This window comes from Prinia subflava, chromosome 8, assembly GCF_021018805.1.
Source record: "Prinia subflava isolate CZ2003 ecotype Zambia chromosome 8, Cam_Psub_1.2, whole genome shotgun sequence".
Classification (NCBI taxonomy): Eukaryota; Metazoa; Chordata; class Aves; order Passeriformes; family Cisticolidae; genus Prinia; species Prinia subflava.
Window position 1 is genome coordinate 14,244,384 of NC_086254.1, and position 17,514 is coordinate 14,261,897.

The following is a 17,514-nucleotide window of genomic DNA, read 5'->3' on the forward strand; positions in this document are numbered from 1 at the left end:
CCGGGGCTGGCTCCTGCTCCCCGCCACAGCCAGGGCCAGGGATGGGCTCTGCACAGGAAAGGAGCAGCAGGGTGTGACCAAAGGGGACACTTTGGTCTTGCTCTTCCTCACCTGGCTCCATCCCACTCCCACAGAGCATCGAGGCTACTGCCCAGGACAAGGCACAGCTGCCTATTTTTGGTTTGTTTTTATTATTAAATACACCCCTGGGAGGCACACAGGGAAGTGAGGCCGGAGCCCATCCACCCCGGCAGGCCCAGAGCCTTAAACAAATAAAAACCCCCACAACAAAAAGTTAAAAACAAAAATAAAAAAAGCACCCAAACAAAACCCCTTACAATGCCAGACCTCCCCCCCCATCTCCAACTCCCACAGTCTAGATTCAGAAAGAAACCCACAAAGAACAAAGAGAAAGTCCCCAGGAAATCCACCCCGAGCAGCAGCCTGCACCACGCCTGGCCATGGTCCCAGGGCCACCTCCACCCCACTCCGCTCTCCTCCAGCTGGGATGCCACAGCCACTGGCTGCACGTTCTTTGGGAAGTCAGCAGCAGGGCAGGTGGAGTCCACCTGTCCATCCACGTGGACACCTGCCTGTCCTGCAGTTGGCACCTCTGGGGCTCAGTAAATGATCTCATAAACTGTCGCTTTCTTGTCCCCTGAGCCGGTCACGATGAACTGGTCGTCCGTGGAGATGTCACAGCTGAGGACGGAGGAGGTTTCCTTCGACTGCAGAGAACAGGGGTAAGCACAAGAAGCAGCCCCAGAGCAAGGTCCCAACCCTCACTCCTTGGGGAACCAGGGAGGCTGAAGGGATGAGTTTATGGGGCTCGTTATTGCTGACATAATTAGAGCTGGGTTGTAGAGGGCAACTCCTGGCAGCCTCACCCCCAGGAACCCCCAGGCCTGCTGGCTGCTCACCTGGAAGATGCTGGCTCCATAGGGTGTCCTCCAGGCGTTGAGCAGGTTGTCCTTCCCTGTGCTCACAAACCACTTCCCTGTGGAGGGACAAAAGCAGCCTCATGTCACCACACCAGAGCCAGCAGCTGGATCCCAGCAGCAGATCCTGCCCAGGCTGTGACACACAGAGAAGCAGCCACATCTCTGCCAACCACGAGGAAAGAGGAGTTTGGCTCCAGCAGCCAGCACTGCTCCAAGAGGGATGAATGCCCCTTCTCTGACTGGGACAGGGCTGGCCACCAGAGCAAATGCTTGTCCCAGTGCAACGAGCCCTGTGGCACACGGACAGAAGTAGAGGTGGCATCCATGAGGCTCCAGAGCAAGGGGGGCGAGGAGAGGAGTGCCTACCGCAAGAGGCGAATTTGAGGGACAGGACACAGCTCTCGTGGAGGTGCAGCTGATACTTGTCAGGTTTGGTGACGTGCAGGATCTCCACGTTGCTGCTCTCCATGCCCACCGCCAGCCACTCTCCCATGGGGCAGTAGCCCAGGGAGAAGATCTGAGGGGACACACAGGCTCAGAGCGTGGCCCAGCAGGGCCCAGCTGGCCCCACGGAGCTGCCACAGGGCTGCAGCCCTACCTGGGAGCTGAAGTCGTGCTGCTGCAGCTGCCGCCCCTCCCGCAGGTCCCAGCAGCGCACGGTGTTGTCCAGCCCCCCTGTCCACAGCTTGGTGCCATCGTTGGAGATATCAATGCAGCTGGCACCGTCCGTGTGGCCTTGAAACTGCCTGGGAAAGAGGGGGATGGAGAGGGCGAGGGCACAGCTGTCAGGGCATCCAGCACCTGCAGCACGGAGTGTGGGCAGGGCAGCACCCAGCAGTGAGGAGCTTCAAGGACAGGCACTGTCCCACGGCCAGGGTTGGACACAGGGAGGGGCAGGGACCTTCTGCAGGGGACTGAGTGGTCCCTGCAGGAGTCCCCAGCAGTTGTGTCCATGCTCCCCCCTGCCCCAACTCACCTGACCAGTGTCTGGTTCTGCAGGTCCCACACCACGATGTTGCCGTCGCTGCAGCAGGAGAAGCAGACTTTGGCATCAGGGCTGATGGCCAGGGCGTAGCAGGCGGGGGCAGAGGAGGTGAGCTCGGCCTTGATGCGGGGCGTGGGGGCCGCCAGGTCCCAGATGGACAGGGTGCTGGCCTCGCCCCCCACGATCAGGCTGCGGCCATCGGGGAGCAGCTTGCAGGAGCGGATGTAGTTGTCACGGTTCTGAACGGGGGCCACGGGCAACAGGGCAAGGCAAGAAGGACACAGTGAGCACACAGGGGCGTGCAGCAGGCACATCTCCTCCTCCCACTGCAGATGGGAAAGGCCCCTCTGTCCCCTCCACTGGCACAGGGGCACATTCCCCACCCCAGCCCCAGCCCCACAGGCACTTCTGCTCCTCCTCCTCCTCCTCACCAGGCAGTCCAGCTGAGCCACGGCGGTCTTGGTGCCCGGCTGCCCCACGTCCCACACCTTGACACAGCCCTTGCCCCCGGTGTAGACGTGTCTGGTGGAGTTGCTGATGGTGACGGCACAGACCACCTCGCCGTGGCTCAGGGTGTGCAGCTGCCGCGCGTGCCGGGGGATGCCGGAGCCGATGAGGGCGTCGGGGGGGAAAGGCACCGGCTGCATCTGCCCGTCGGCGCTGACGTGGAAGGAGTAGGCGCTGGGAGGGAGCAGAGCAGTGAGAGGCAGAGCAGCGTCCTGCGTGGACAGCGGTGCCACGCAGGTCCCAGTGGGTCTGACACAGTTTGGAGTCAGAGCCATGAGCAGAACACACCCGGTGGTGCCAGCTGGGCACACAACAACCACAGCCCAGGTTCCCCCCAGGCTGTGCTCCCCACCCCTGCCGCCCCCAGCTTGTCCACACATCCCAGCTTCATCCCCATATCCAGCCCTTCCCCTGCCCAGCCCAGCCCCACTTACGGCTTCCCCGAGGTCCCCACTTGCATGCCGGCCACCAGCCCCGGGACGCGCATGTGTGGGTGCGGGTCGTAGCCCACCTGCAGGGGACAGCGGGTGAGGGCAGCTCACACTTGGTGGCCCCACGGCCCCACGGGGACGAGGACACGCACCAGGGGCGAGCGCCCGTAGCCGCCAGCTCCCACGGCGGCCGCGGCCCCGTTGAGCTGCGGGGACATGAGGTGGAGGCTGGCGTAGGCGCCAGTCCCGGCCACGTCCCCGTTCACCGCAGGGTGGGCCAAGCCGAAGGCGGCCGAGTAGGGGCTCTGCACTCCCAGCGGATTCCTCAGGCCCAGGGCTGGTGGGGGAGAGGGAGAGTGAAGGGATGGGGCCCTGCAGACAGAGCTTGGAGACCCAGCCAGGTGCCAGCGGTGCCAAGCTCACCCAGGGGGTCCACGGGGACCTTGGCAGCGGCGGGGCGGAACTGCTGGGCGCTGCTGGAGCCGGGGAGGGTGTCACCCTGGGAGGTGGGGGTGCTGGACTTCAGGCTGGGCGTCCCTGCCTTCTCCACCTGCCAGGAACAGAATGGGGAGGTGGCAACTGCCCCACGCCCCTGCCAGAGGGTCCCTGTTAGCTCCCCCTCAATGACAGCCCAACCCAGACAGTGCTGAAGGGTCTGAGGGGATTTCTGCTGAGATCTGATGGAGCAGGAGCCACTCCCTGTCCCTCCAGCACTTTGCCCCACGGGTTTGGAGGCAGAGGGACCCGTGTCTGGCTGCTCTGTCAGCCAAGCCCAGGCTGCAAGGACACAAGCACGGCCCCCAGGGGAGTCACACATACTGTGGGCGCATCCTTGCTCCGGGATGGGGACGTGCTGCTGGAGGAGGCCATGGAGGTCGGGCTGAGGGGCACGGCCTCCTTCCTGCCCAGCGGGACCTTCTCCACTCCGTTCTCCCGGGACGAGTAGGAGTGGACGCTGTGCGGGGAAGAGGGGTCCTGGGGAGGGGAGGGAAATCAGCAGGGAGAAAAGCAGGCAGGAGAGCAGGGATGTCCCAGAATATGGGGAGCTGGTGGCTCGAGCAAGGGCCAGGCTGCCAGCCTGGATCCTGGGGCTTGTTGCTGCTGCTGGTGAGGATCAGGGAGCACAACTCCCACCAGCACCTCCCTGTGATGCCCACCTCTGCCTGGAGCAGCCTGTCAGCCCCACCCTCGGGGAGGGACAGCTCACACTGACCCCAGACCCCTCCCAGTGCCCCAGCACACTGACCTCATCCACCACCAAGTTGTCCTCACTTTTGTCTGCATCGCTGCCCTGAAACGTGGAGCACAGTTGGAGCCAGAGGGGCTGCAGCCACCCTCACTCCTGCCTGGAGCTGTGCCAGAGACCCCACAGGAGAGGATGGGGTCACCCCAAACCCCCCAGCCCTGGGCTCACATAGTCTGTAGCAAAGTCCTTCTCCTCCACCTTCCTCTTCTTGCTGCTGCTCAGGTACTCGGCGATGGCTCGAGCGCGCTCGCCGTTGGACAGGGCCAGGGAGCTCTGGGGTGAGGGGACGCAGTGTCAGTGGCTGGGGATGCTCTGCCCAGCTCCTGGGACAGGCAGCACCGAGGCAGGGCTGACTCCAGGAGCATGGAGGGGCCCAGCCCAGCCCCGTGTCCTGAGCACAGCCGGCGCCACCACAGAACGGTGCAAGAGAAGAAAAAGGCACTTACGGGGCCGGGGTCTCGGTCTGTCACTGTGGCAACGCAGAGGAGCAGCAGGAGGAGGAGGAGGGAAAGGGAGACACGCTGTGTCACCACCAAGAGCCCCACAGGAAAGTCACCCACTTCACCCATGGGTGCTGGGGCGTTCACAGCAGGGCCAGGCCACCACGACAGCAGCAGGGTGGTCCTAGGCCCCCCCAGGGATGACCCCCCACCCTCCCAGGAGGGTGCTGGCCAGTGGAAGATGTTCCCCACCCAAACCCCTTGCAGCTGCAAGCCCCCTGCCCCTCCAGCCCAGTTGGCAGCCCTGAGGCAGTGACAAGTGGCCCCCACAGTGCCCTGGCCCCCACCCCAGGGAAATGTCCAGGTAAGAAGGGCACAGGGAGCATAGGAAGCCCCAGGGCCCAGCACCAGCCGTTCCCAGGTTCACTCAGATCCAGCCAGGCCAAGCTCTGGCTGTCCCCACACTCACCCCTGGCCTCTGTGTCGTGGACTCCTCGGTCATCCTTGGCGAGGAGCTGAGCCTGGGCCCCCAGTGCCCCCGAGAGTGCCAGCAGCCCCGAGGCACTGCTGATGCCAGCGAGGCCCGTGGGCTGCATTCCGGAGGGGTGTGGGGTCAGCGGGATGGGGGGAGCGTGGTGCGAGAGGTGCTGGGTCTGGAGCTGGTGCTGGAGAGGAGAGGAGAGAGCAGAGTCGAAGGGCTGTGCCTGAACAGCTGCTGGGCAAGTGAGGGGCAAGAGGCAGCCCTGGGTCAGTCAGCAACAGGGCCTGGGTGTGGAGGGGCAGGGCATGCACCCAGGGTGCCCCCAGTAATGTTCTGGGGGTCACCCTGTCCCTCCCACCGACCCCTCCCACCCTGGGCTGGATGGGGAACCTGCTGCAGTCCCAGGGAATAACTGAGTGGGGATGGTGGTGACCCCCCTCCACCCAGGCCACAGGGCACCAGGACACAGTGACACGTGCAAGCCACCACCCCCACCCCCAGCTGCACCCCGAGTGCTGCTGGCAGCCCTCAAACCAGCCTGGTTTGTCCCTCTCCCAGTCACACTCACACTCAGCTGTGAGTGGGAGAAGGCACGAAGGGCAGGGGCTCAGCCAGGGGCAGGAGGGGGCTCAGCCCAGGGATGGCAGGAGCCCCTCAGGGGGTGCCATCATGACCGAGCCCCCCAGCCCTGCCCTGAGGGGCGGGAAGTGGAGGGCTGAGGGTTGACGTACCCCGATGGCCGCGTTCAGGTCGGTCATAGTCACCTGCTTCGCTCGCTCCACAGCCTGGACCACCTGCTGCTGGTGCTGTGGGGAGACAACAGCGGGGCTGGGGCAGGCCCGTTCCTTTCCCCGGGCCCCAGAGGAGCTCTGCACACCTGGCTGGGCCCCGAGGGCTCACCCACCTCCTGAGACAGGAACGGGATGAGCTGGGCGCAGATCACGTTGAGCCGCTTGGCGATCTCCGTCTGGCAGGGGGAGAGAAACGGAGCCCGTCAGGGCAAGGGGCAGAGCAGAGCCCTTGCTGAGAGGCCCCGGTGCTGCCAGGAGAGCCCCCACACCAGGGGTGCTTGGCCCGGGCAGCCTCAGGGTCCTGACACTCAGCCCCAAGGGCTGCTGCTCAGAGGGAGCAGAAACACCCTGGGGGGACAATTCCTGTTCTAACAACACCCCTTTCAAAACCCAGCATCCCCCAGCCCCACCCTGAGAACCCTGGCACGGCTTCCAGCTCCTCCCTGCCAGGGACATGAAGCCCCCCGGCCACCGAGGCCACCGCCAAGCAAGCCCGCAGCCCTGCAGGCTCCCCCTGCCCTTCACACAGCCTCCTGCCGGTACCACCCCCGCTCCTTGCCGCCCTCCCAGCCCACAGGAAGCCCTGGAGAGGTGCTCTCCTTCCAGCTGCTGTTTTTCTGCAACACTCGAGTGCCACTGGCAATCAAGAGCGCAGAGAGCAGGGAGGGAGAGCAGCGTCGTGCTGTGCCATGCCATGTTCCTGTGGCACCCCTCTGCCAGCCTCCAGTGCCCCCTGTTCCTGTGGCACCCCTCTTTCATTTTCCAGTGCCCCCTGCCCCTATGGCACCCCCCTGCCAGCCTCCAGTGCCCCTGTTCCTGTGGCACCCCCCTTTCATTTTCCAGAGCCCCCTGTTCCTGTGGGACCCCCCTGCCAGCCTCCAGTGCCCCCTGTTCCTGTGGCACCCCCTTTTATCTTCCAGGGCCCCCTGTTCCTGTGGCACATTCCTGCCACATTCCAGGGTCCCCTGTTCCTGTGTCACATTCCTGCCACATTCCAGGGTCCCCTACCCCTGTGGCACCCCCCTGCCAGCCTCCAGGGCCACCTGTTCCTTTCCTATAGCACCTCCCTTTCATTTTCCAGGGCCCCCTATTCCTGTGGCACCCCTCTTTCATTTTCCAGTGCCCCCTGTTCCTGTGGCACATTCCTGCCACATTCCAGGGTCCCCTGCCACTGTGGCACCCCTTTTTCATCTTCCAGAGCCCCCTGTTCCTGTGGCACCCTCCCCTTTCCTCTTCCAGTGCCCCCTGTTCCTGTGGCACCCCTCTTTCATCTTCCAGTGCCCCCTGTTCCTGTGGCACCCCCCTTTCATTTTCCAGTGCCCCCTGTTCCTGTGGCACCCCTCTTTCATCTTCCAGAGCCCCCTGTTCCTGTGGCACCCCCCTTTCATTTTCCAGTGCCCCCTGTTCCTGTGGCACCCCCCTTTCATTTTCCAGTACCCCCTGTTCCTGTGGCACCCCCCTTTCATTTTCCAGTGCCCCCTGTTCCTGTGGCACCCCCTGCCAGCCTCCAGGGCCACCTGTTCCTTTCCTATAGCACCTCCCTTTCATTTTCCAGGGCCCCCTATTCCTGTGGCACCCCTCTTTCATTTTCCAGTGCCCCCTGTTCCTGTGGCACATTCCTGCCACATTCCAGGGTCCCCTGCCACTGTGGCACCCCTTTTTCATCTTCCAGAGCCCCCTGTTCCTGTGGCACCCTCCCCTTTCCTCTTCCAGTGCCCCCTGTTCCTGTGGCACCCCTCTTTCATCTTCCAGTGCCCCCTGTTCCTGTGGCACCCCCCTTTCATTTTCCAGTGCCCCCTGTTCCTGTGGCACCCCTCTTTCATCTTCCAGAGCCCCCTGTTCCTGTGGCACCCCCCTTTCATTTTCCAGTGCCCCCTGTTCCTGTGGCACCCCCCTTTCATTTTCCAGTACCCCCTGTTCCTGTGGCACCCCCCTTTCATTTTCCAGTGCCCCCTGTTCCTGTGGCACCCCCTGCCAGCCTTCAGGGCCCCCACCAGCCCCACCCTGCACAGCTCCGGGAAAGGGGAGCACAGACACTCAGCCATCCCCGACACAGCCCTGCAGAGCAGCCCCGGAGGCTGCGGGGACAGGCTGCTGTCCCTGCTGATGGCCGAGAGAGCAGACACTGCTCCAGACAACAGCGGAGACGCCCACACAGAGCTGGAGAGGGCACAGAGAGCAGCGGCTCTCCCTAAACCCTGGTGCGGGAGGGATCCCTCTGCCCTTGGGTGGGCGGGGGTGGCCTGGGCACAGCAGTCCGGGTAAGATGCTGTCCCCGAGGAGCTCCCTGTCCACCCTGGTGGAGCCAGCACGGGGTTGAAAGGAGAGGGTTGAACCCAGACCCCCTCATCAGCCCCCAGAGGAAATCAAAGGCTGAAGCTCCCAGGGACAGAACTGACCCCTGGATGTCCCTGCCAGGACCTTGGGCACATCTCCCACGCCCAGCTGGTGCAGGTGCTGAAGTGCCAGGGTGAGGGGCCACAGCACTGCCCGGCTGCTGTGGGGACACACACCCAGGGACACTCCATGCTGCCCTCCAGAGCAGCTGCCGACCTGCTCTTGCCAGCCCCGGAGCACAGAAACAATCTGGCACCTGCCCTCACTTCCCCTTCTGAGGGAGGAAAAAAAGAGAAAGAAAAGAAAGGAAGAGGGGGGAGCAAGGAGATTTGGCAGCCAGCAGTTCTGGGAAGGATTTAGCTGTCTCCCGGGGCCGGCAGTGATGGATTCTCTTCCCTAATGCACTGATGGGCAGCAGCTCCTTGGGGAGAGCTGCCTCCAATTCACTCGCACTCGTTAATGTGCAATTTACTGGCACTTTAACGCTCTCAGCATGAAAAATGATCACGCTGTTTGCAGCCCCCCCAGCCACCAGCACCGTCGCCTCCCCTCTGGCTCGCGGTGAGCAAGTCCAAGGCCAGGCAGATTCGGGGAGGTGGTTTTATAGAAAGCTACAGGCCCCTTCCCTGCCAAAAACAAAGCAACAATAAAAAAAATTAACGTCTTCTGCTCGTTCCTGTCTTGATCCTCTCCTGCCAAGCCTGTGGCTGCCTGGAGAGCTGCACCACCACAGGCAGCCCCCAGCCCTGTTTCCCTCCAAACGAACCCAAAGCAAAACCCCACAGCCTTGGCCCTGAATGCCAGCGCTGCTGGGCACCTGGGGGCACCTGGGGGCACCTGGGCACACGGGGCACAGCAAGGACAGAGGGACAGACACCACAGCACGGACAGCAAGGACAGAGGGACAGACACCACACCACGGCACTACCCAGCCTCCCTCCGTGGCCATCGCTGCCTCGGGGGCTCTGGGGCAGCCAGGAGCGCTCAGGACCCGCCTGTGCCCGTGAGCAGCGCAGGATTTGGGAGAAGGGGAGGAGAGACAGCGACCCGATCCCCCCAGGGCAGCGAGAACCCGCGGCTCCTGCGGCGGCGCTTCCCGCTCCTCACACAATGGCCGCTGGCTGTCAGAGCAGACTTACAGGCCCTTGCTAAAAGTGCCGACAGCTCACTGGCCGGCGGCCAGCGGCACCTGGGGCTGGCAGAAAAACACGAGCCTGAGAGGGCTGCCAGAGAACCAGCAGCCAGAGGAGAGGAGCTCGCAGCCCTCCAGGGAGAGGCTTCAGGCCGGGCCGACCCTTGGCATCATCCCTCGCAAGGGCAGCTTCACATCTCATCCTCAGCAGGGATGCTGAGGGCAAAGGAGGGCACCCCAGGGTGGCAGAACACCCTCCCAAGCGGGCACAGAGCTGGCAGGGGTGGCTGAAAACCTGGCCTGTGCTGGGGACAGGGGCCAGAGCCCCGCAGTGCCCACCCGGGCGGGCTCCCGCGCAACAGTTGGCGTCGGCGGGCGCGGGGCGGGCGGGCAGGCGGCGGCAGCGCCTCGCCAGGCTCCTCCGCAGCCTCTTTAAAAATAGATGAGAAGAAACCTTCTGTCTCAGAGCAGCTGGTGACCCGGAGCTCGGCACAGGGGAGGAAGGGAGGAAGGGAGGGAGTTGAGGGAGGGAGGGAATAGGGAAGCAGCGAGGGAGGATGCGCAGCCCTGAGCCCCCGGAGAGCTCAGCCTGCACCCCAAAATCCTTCTTTCTCCTCAGAATGCTCCTCAGCCCCGGCTCCTGGGCCAGCGGGCAGCAGACTGTTGCAAAGGTGTCGAGCCTTTGTCGAGCCTGCTATGTCCCTGCAGCCCACCTTGCCCTGAGGAAGAAGCCGGGCTCCTTCACAACTGTCCCCCCATGACCACTCACAACCGGTGTGAGCGGCAGTGCAAGCACAAGTCCTCCACCACCACTCTCTGCCTGACACAACCAGAGCATCACAGCCCAGGCACGGCACCCTGAACACGAAACCAGAGCACAGAGGTGTGTGGAGAGCTGAGGAGGCAGCCAAGGTGGTGGCACAGAGCAGGACAAAACTTCCAAAGCACAGAGAAGGGGATGCATCCCCCACAAGCACAGCCTTCCCTGGGCCATCCCCTCCCGTGCCATCTGTGGGGACAGCCCTGAGGAGCCCAGATGACAAAGTGGGGCCAGGGAGGTGGGACCAAGGAGATGGACAGAGCTCCCGACCCACCCGGACTCACCTGTTTGTGCATCTCGATGTTCAGGCCATAGGACATCTCGTAGTACTGTGAGGGAGAGAAGGCAGCATCAGCACGGCTCTGGAGACCAGGGCAACCCCCAAGCAGAACATCCTCGGTGGTGCTGGCACACCAGATCAGCCTGGCCACAAACAGTCATGGCATGGCCAGGCCATGGGGACAAGAGGGTCCCCAGCTCCCCTCCTAGGAGCAGAGGTTTCTCTGGCACACAGGATGGACACAGGATGGACACAGGATGGACACAGGATGGACACAGTCCTCCCAGGACTCCTGCAGGGATGGGGACAGCCCTCACAGGAGCAGATTTGCCACCAAAAGCTGTGGCAGAAACCAACACCACGGCTCTTTTTGGGGCAAAACCAGACAGTAACAACCACAGGAACCAAATCTCAGGACCTGGCCACACAACCCAAAAGCAAGGGGAAGGCAAAGCATCCCTGCATGTCCTTTGATGGTTCAGAGGAGATCCCACACCACCCTTCTCCTTTCAGGTGAAGCTCACTAACCATGACATAATGACGCTGGATTTCTGTTTTTTCTGTTGCCAGCTTTTCACATTCTAACTTCAAGCTGTAAAAATAAAGAGAGAGGAGGAGAAGGAGCAACCCCCCTTGGTTCTCCCAGTGACAGGATGTCCCTGACTGGACAGAGCAGGAACCCTCCCAGTGTACAACACACTTCAGCTTCAATCCCATCTCCCAGCACAAGAAAACCACCTGAAAGAGGGCAGGGAGGGGCTGATAAAGAGGAGATGGACGGCAAAGGGATCTGGGCATCAGGGAGCAATTTGCACGGACTCTTCACCCCCTCCCCAGCATCTGCTTCCCAAATGGAGGGAGCTGCAAAGCTTAGCTGCATTTCAAACCTTGCAGTGTGGGGAAGGGGAGGTGATCCTGGACAGCAGCTCACGGATCAGAGGGACTCCAGGTCTAAGTGACGGCTCTGGCTCAGCCCAGGAGCTGGGTGCTGGAAGCCAGCACCTCCTCCTAGGGCTTTTGGCAGGCACAGGCTGAGTTTCCCCCTCAAAGAAACTCATTTCAAGCTACCAAGGTGGTGCTTGGCATCCTTTGGAGTGACCAGTCCACCAGCCACATGCCCAGCACCAAGAGGAGCCTGTTGCTGGCCTGAAGTGCCCAGTTCACACACTGGCATGTGAACTCTGGCAGCTTCTCACCTGTGGTATTGGTTCTGCAAGAACTGGAATTCCTCCTTGATGCGATCCAAGGTCTCTGGGTAAGTCAGCTTGAGGGACTGGGGGGTGCTGGGGATGGCACTGGCAGCAACAGCGGCTCCTGAGGCAGCAGAGGGTGCCTGGAGATGGGCCTAGGCAGAGATGGGACCTCCGTGGTCACTGCTGCTGCCCAACAAGGCTGGCACATCCCCCAGGGGCTTCCTGCACCTGGGAAGAGGCTACGGGCACATTTGGGAGAGCAGCACATGCAGGAGGTTGCACAGGGAGTTACTGGAGAGGAAACTGCTCACAACCAGGCACCAAGGGCCTTGTCAGCATCACTTTGGCCACTGAGCCAGAAAGAATTAATGACCACGGGTGGCACTGGGCATGGCACAGACCTAGTGGCCTGTCCTCACCCAGCCACCACCCAGCCGAGCTCCCTGCCTGCCCATCCCCGTGCCACCATCACACCCTGGGGAATCCTGCTGCTCACAAAGCCCGGACCCGCCGATGCCCCAGAGCCACAGCATCGCTCCGGAGCAGCGCACGCACTAACAGCGGCCAGCACCGAGCGGGGCTTTGGGGCGCAGGCCCTGCCGTGGCACTGCTGCGAGGGCTCACCGGGGGCCGGTTCTGCGGGAACATCCTCGGCACCGGACAGGCCCGGGACCCTCCGGTTGCACGGGCCCCGCCGCAGGCTCGGGACGGGGCCTGGAAACAGCTCCCAGCTCCGGATCAGGCCCTGGAGAAGAAGCCGGGGGTCACCGCCCGGCGCTGCCCGGGGGCGCGGGGCCCATGGGGAGCCGCAGCGGAGCCCCAGAGCGCCGGCCCCGCCCGCAGCCCCGCCGCTCCGAGCGCTCCCGTTCCCGTTCCCGCGGGGCCCCGGGGCCCCGGGGCTCCCTCCGGGCTCCGCGGACCCGCCCAGCCCCGGCCCCCCGCGCCGCGCAGACAATGGCCCCGCCGCCGCCCGCCGCAGGTACGGCCGCGGGGCGGGACCGGCCTCGCCGCCGAGCCAGCCCCGAGCGGGGCCGGACCGCGGCCGGCGGACAGCGAGCCGAGCCGAACCGAACCGGAGCGGACCGCCGGGACGGGACGGGACGGAAAACAGGACGGGACTCACCGCGCTGCGGGTCCCAGACCCGGCCCCGGCCCCAGGCGCGCGCCCCTGCGGCGGGGCGGGCCGGGCCGGGCCGAGCCGAGCCCCGGTAGAGCCGAGCCGGGCCGAGCCGAGCCGGGCTGGGCCGGGCCGAGCCGAGTGCAGCCGAGTGCAGCCGAGCCGGGCCGAGCCCCCGCCCCGCCCCGCCCCGCCCCGCCCCGCCCGCGCGGCCGCCGCTCTGCGGAGCGCGATCAATGAACGAGCGCGAGCGCCAGCTCCACGTGGGGCCTGGCCCGTGCGGGCAATCGCCCCCGCCGCCAGCCAATGGGAGCGCGGCGAGGGCGGCCGCCCCCACGTGGGGCGCGGGGAGCTGCCTTCCCATTGGCCAGCCCCTGCCCGGCCGGCGCGCGGGGTGTCAATCAAGGGAGGCCGAGCGGCGAACGAGGGGGCGGTGCCGCGGTTTAACCCTTGCGGGGCCGGGGCACCGGAGGGCACCGAGAGGGAACCGGGGACGGGGCACGGCACGGCCCGGCCCCTCCCAGCCCCGGGGCGAGGACCCCCGCCTCCGGCACCGCAGCTTTGCCCGCAAAACGGAGCCGGGAGGTTGCACCGGGCCCGCTGCTCCCGGCTTCGGGGCTTTTTGCTGGTAAACACAAGAAGTCGTCGTGTCCCGTTCCGTGTCAGTCCACCCCCCTCTTGGTTTTGGGTTGGTTTTTTTTTTTTAATTAAGAAAATAAACGAACCCAACACCACCCACACATCCCTTCCCGAGCTGCAGGTCCCGCCTCATCGGGAATTCCCTGCCCCGTGTGATGGCGGGCAGCGGCCGCAACCCTCTGCCATGCAGAGCTCCAGGAAAGGCTCCTGGGCCAGCCCGGTTCCTCAGCCCCAGGAAGGGGGTGTGACATCCCCCAGCTCCCTGCTGCCACCCCACGTCCTTTGGGATGGGCAGATACTTGGACTGGGAAAGGGACGCCCGTGTCCCCATCCCAGCAGCCCTAAACAGCCCCGCATCCCCCCCAGCGCTGCCACCTCCTCCCAGAGCTCCCGATGTTTCCAGCAGCACACAACCCGCTTGGGTTTCCTCGTGGATTTTTTTGGTGGCTTTACTCTTTTCAGGGAGATCGGTGGTTGCTCGACGTTTTCTGCTGCTGCTGCAGGTCAATCCAGGCTTACACCGAGCAGGAAATAAAACATCTGAGGAGCAGCAGCTGTGAGGAGTCTGTCGGCCTCTCCCTCTCTTTAACCTTAATCCAGGAACAGGCCGGCAGCCCTTTCCTCCTCCTCCATCCTCGTGGTCCTGCCGCAGTCCAAAGGCAGCGAGGGCTCGGCACAGCCCGTGGCCGGCCACTGGTTCTGGTCGCCAGCAGAGCTGTCAGGGACTGGGAGAACCAGAGCCCTTCCCCAGCACAGCAACTTGCCTCCAGCCCCTGAAGAAAAGAACAATAACAATCATAACCTCAACAAACCCACTGCAACAGAGCAGGACTGTGCAAGGGCCACCCTCCGCCTGCCCAAAGGACTCAGCATCCTGGGGGTGATGATCTGTGCTGGCCCCTCGGGCTGGGAGCAGGATTTTCCAGCTTTGAGCCAGGTTCTGCTGCCTTTCCTGAGTCTCTTAGTCCCGCTGTGGGAAGCCCAGCTCGTTTAGCCCCATTTTGCCCAGTCTGGCAGCCCCGGGATTTTCTGAGAGCAGCTGCTGTCTCAGATGGGAGATCTCTCATTACTCCAGCTCTGCTGAGAGCAGTCAGGGAGAGACTCCCCCAGCTCTGCAGCTGGGGATGCCCCTGTTCCCTTGGCCCCACACCAGCAACCAGTGGGGTTTGTGCTCTGGAGAGAGAGAGGGGGGCTGCTGGGGAGAGCAGCACAAGAGCAGTCTCCCAACCCTTATTATATTTTAAAATGTAATAACGGCACGATATCTATTTTCGTAGACAGAACAGATCATTTCTGGAAGAGGCCCATAAATCTCAAACAGAGGGGAAATAATTTGGCCAAGGTCATGTTAAGGCAAAATATTAAAATAGAAAAAAAGAAAAAAAGCAGTTTAGAGCTGGACTGAGGCATCATCTCCTTTCTAAACCTCTCTCTCCAGCCTGGGAACCCAGTCCCCCCTGCCCTTCTGCTTCCCAGCATTACACCATGGGGCTGAGGGGGCCAAGACACATATGAGAGGCTGGCTGGGTGGAGAGACCAAGGGAGAAGAAGAGAACAGGGACCCCAGCAAGGGCCCTGGGAGGATCCTACTGATCCCTTCTGCCCCAGGGACAGCCCCCCTGAAGCAGCCCCCGCTGCTTCACTGAGCTCGGGGAGGCCTCAGGGGTTCAGGATACGGGACTGGGGACAGGCTGGGCTGTCCCCCCTGGCTGCGACGTTGGCAGGGGTAGAGAAACGCCATTCCAGCACTGAGGAGGAAAGTCTTGTCACTGCCATCTCTCACTGCTCACCAGCACTCCCTCTACCCCATCGCTGGTTCCAGGGCTCTGGCAATGCCATCCATCCCCGCAGCTGCTCACACTGTGCCCCCTGGCAGGGGCAGGGGGGGCCGGCGACAGGCGCGGGTTTGGCAGGCACGGCCCGGCTCCCAGCTCGTTGTGTGTCCGGCAGGGAGAGCCCACACAGCTCCCAGGGCAGGGACGGGTCTGAGCTCGGTGATCCCCGCCGGGACCGGAGGGACCTGCAGCCACGGCGGGCCCGGCAGCGCAGCTCTGCTTCGGTGGAAACGCCACGGCAGGAAAGGACCCAGGAGCATCCCCCTCACCCGCAGGCACGGGTCGGAGCTGGCCCTGAGCAGGAGCCAGGGCCGGTGGGGAAGAGCCAGCCACCCCGCAGGGCTCGGGGCTCAGCAGCCAAGCGCTTCCCCAGAGCACGTCCCTGGCAGCGCTGCAGCTCTGCGCGGACCCTGGCAAGCGGCAGAAAACAAAACTGCTGCTCGTACCCTCTGGCTGCTTCCCCGGGCTCGGCTGCCAGCTCCCCGCATGCCAGCAGCGGGGCCGGGGCTCCTGCGAGGCGGGGACGGCCCCAGCGGTGCCACCCCAGCGCCTGCTCTGCCCGGGGGCATCCCCGGCCAGCGCCAAGCGCAGGTGACCCGGGACAGGCCCCGGCGAGGACAGGTTCTTTCTTGGCTGGTGGTCTGGTGAGAAAGAGGCGATATTTAACAACCTCCCCCGAGAGTGCTTTCCTCTCTCCATTCCTCCTTCTGCGCCAATTTAATTTCTTCTATAGCCCCCTTCTTCCCTTAGCGAGATCAAAGAAATCCGTGGAACCGGGCACATTTCAGCGGAAACGTCGATTAAAGGGAGTGGGGGAGGCAGCGCTGGTGGGATCACAGAAGCAGAAGCAGGAGGAGGAGGAGAAGAAGAGAGTCTGGAGGGAGCATCCGGATCCGCGCAGTGCCGCGGCGGGACGGGCCGGACCGGGCAGCGCCGGCGACACCGGAGCTTGGGCGGCGGTGCTGCCGGGACCGGGGGCTCCTCCAGCCGGGGCACCGGGGCTCCGCTCGGAGGCTCCGCCGGGCTCCTGCTGCCCCCTGCCGCCCCGGCGGGACGGGACAGTGCCCGGTCCCGGCCGGTGCTCCCGGGGCCACTCGGAGACCCCAGCCCGCACTCCGTCCCCTCGGCGCCCCCAAGCCCAGCGCCGCCACCTCCGCACGTCCTGCTCCGGCACCCACCGCCTCCCACGCTGACGGGGAAATGCCCACGCGGCGTGGGCTACCCTCGGGCGGGGGCTGCCAACATCCCATTCGAGGGTGCGGTGGCATCGGTGTCCCCCAGCACATCCCCGAGCCGGGGCCACCCCAGGCCCCCGGGCCGCGGGCGCATCTGGCCGCAGCGTCTCCCGTGGCTGCCGTCCAGGGAAGGGGATGTTTAGGGGATGAGTAACATCCTTCCTGGCAGGGCCGCTGCCCGCTCCTGGAAGCTGCTGCAGGCACAGAGGAGCTCAGCCCCTTTCGCCCGCCTCTTGCCCCGCTCAGCCGGGGAAAGAAGCCAAGAGCGAGGAGAGACCCAGGGATGGGCCAGGGCAATCCAAGCCCGTGGAATCGGCACGAGAGCCGGGTGCCAGGGAGAAGGGAGGAGGATGCTGCGTGGCACGGTGGGAAACAGCCAGGAGGCACAGGTTGGGGGAGGCAGCTCCGGGCCCCCTCTAGAGCAGGGCTGGAAGCCAGATCCTGGCTGTGTGCTGCCAGAAGCAGCTTATTTTGGAAGGGAGGCGTGTTGGCAGAGTGCTTGGTGCGTGGAGCTGCTGACGCCGGGGAACAGGACGGCTCTCATCAGGTCCCAGCCATGCCTCGCAGGCCAACGCTGCTTGGCTTCAGCCTGCAGCAAAATCTGCCCCAGCGCAACCAGGACTGGATCCCCGGCTCCTGAGTCACCCAGTTTAAAGGGTGGATGCTCCAGTCACAGGTCATCACACTGCCCAGAGCCACAGCTTACCCTGAACACCTGAGGGGCTTCCTGGGACTCACCAAACAGGATGGACAGAGCTCCTACCAGCTCTGACCCATCCAGCAAGGTACAAGCTCAGCCTTGAACCAAGAGAGAGGCACACAGGCTTCATCCCACCCCTCGACCCTGCTTCTCCTCCTCTCAGCTCCCAGGATCAGCCCCAGCCTCTCTAGGGACTCAGATCCTCCAGGCAGCAGGTCCAGCTGGAAGCTGCAGCAGCACTGCCAGGGTGCTGTGACATTCGGCCATAACCAGGTCTAGGATGGATCCCAAACTTCACAGCAGACAAGAGACCTGCTTTGCCTTCCCCAGGTGTTCTGCTGGCACCCATGGGGCTGAGGAGCCAGCACAGGCAGCCCCTGCCAGCATCCCTGTCCCTCCACAGA

General features: G+C 64.0%; 1 protein-coding gene across 4 annotated transcripts; it reads right to left on the bottom strand.

The window, feature by feature from the left end:
* Positions 1–168: 168 nt before the first annotated feature.
* Positions 169–12,886, bottom strand: LOC134553497 (transducin-like enhancer protein 1). Of its 4 annotated transcripts, none has more exons than XR_010081091.1 (21): positions 12,708–12,886; positions 12,209–12,329; positions 11,588–11,736; positions 10,920–10,983; positions 10,396–10,440; positions 5,936–5,998; positions 5,763–5,837; positions 5,020–5,215; positions 4,557–4,579; positions 4,279–4,383; positions 4,111–4,155; positions 3,684–3,839; positions 3,288–3,456; positions 3,017–3,201; positions 2,868–2,944; positions 2,358–2,607; positions 1,918–2,165; positions 1,540–1,683; positions 1,308–1,458; positions 921–997; positions 169–728 (listed from the first exon to the last, which is right to left on the bottom strand). XR_010081091.1 is itself a non-coding variant. In XM_063403242.1 (21 exons), exons 2-21 carry the CDS (start codon positions 12,230–12,232, stop codon positions 621–623), a joined length of 2,325 nt encoding a protein of 774 aa, XP_063259312.1. In that variant the 5' UTR covers positions 12,233–12,329; positions 12,708–12,885; the 3' UTR covers positions 169–620. The 4 variants fall into 4 exon arrangements, 3 of the variants coding, with proteins under 3 accessions (XP_063259312.1, XP_063259311.1, XP_063259313.1); XM_063403242.1 differs by having other exon boundaries at positions 1,540–1,687; positions 5,796–5,837; positions 12,708–12,885; XM_063403241.1 differs by having other exon boundaries at positions 1,540–1,687; positions 12,708–12,885.
* Between the last annotated feature and the right edge of the window lie 4,628 nt (positions 12,887–17,514).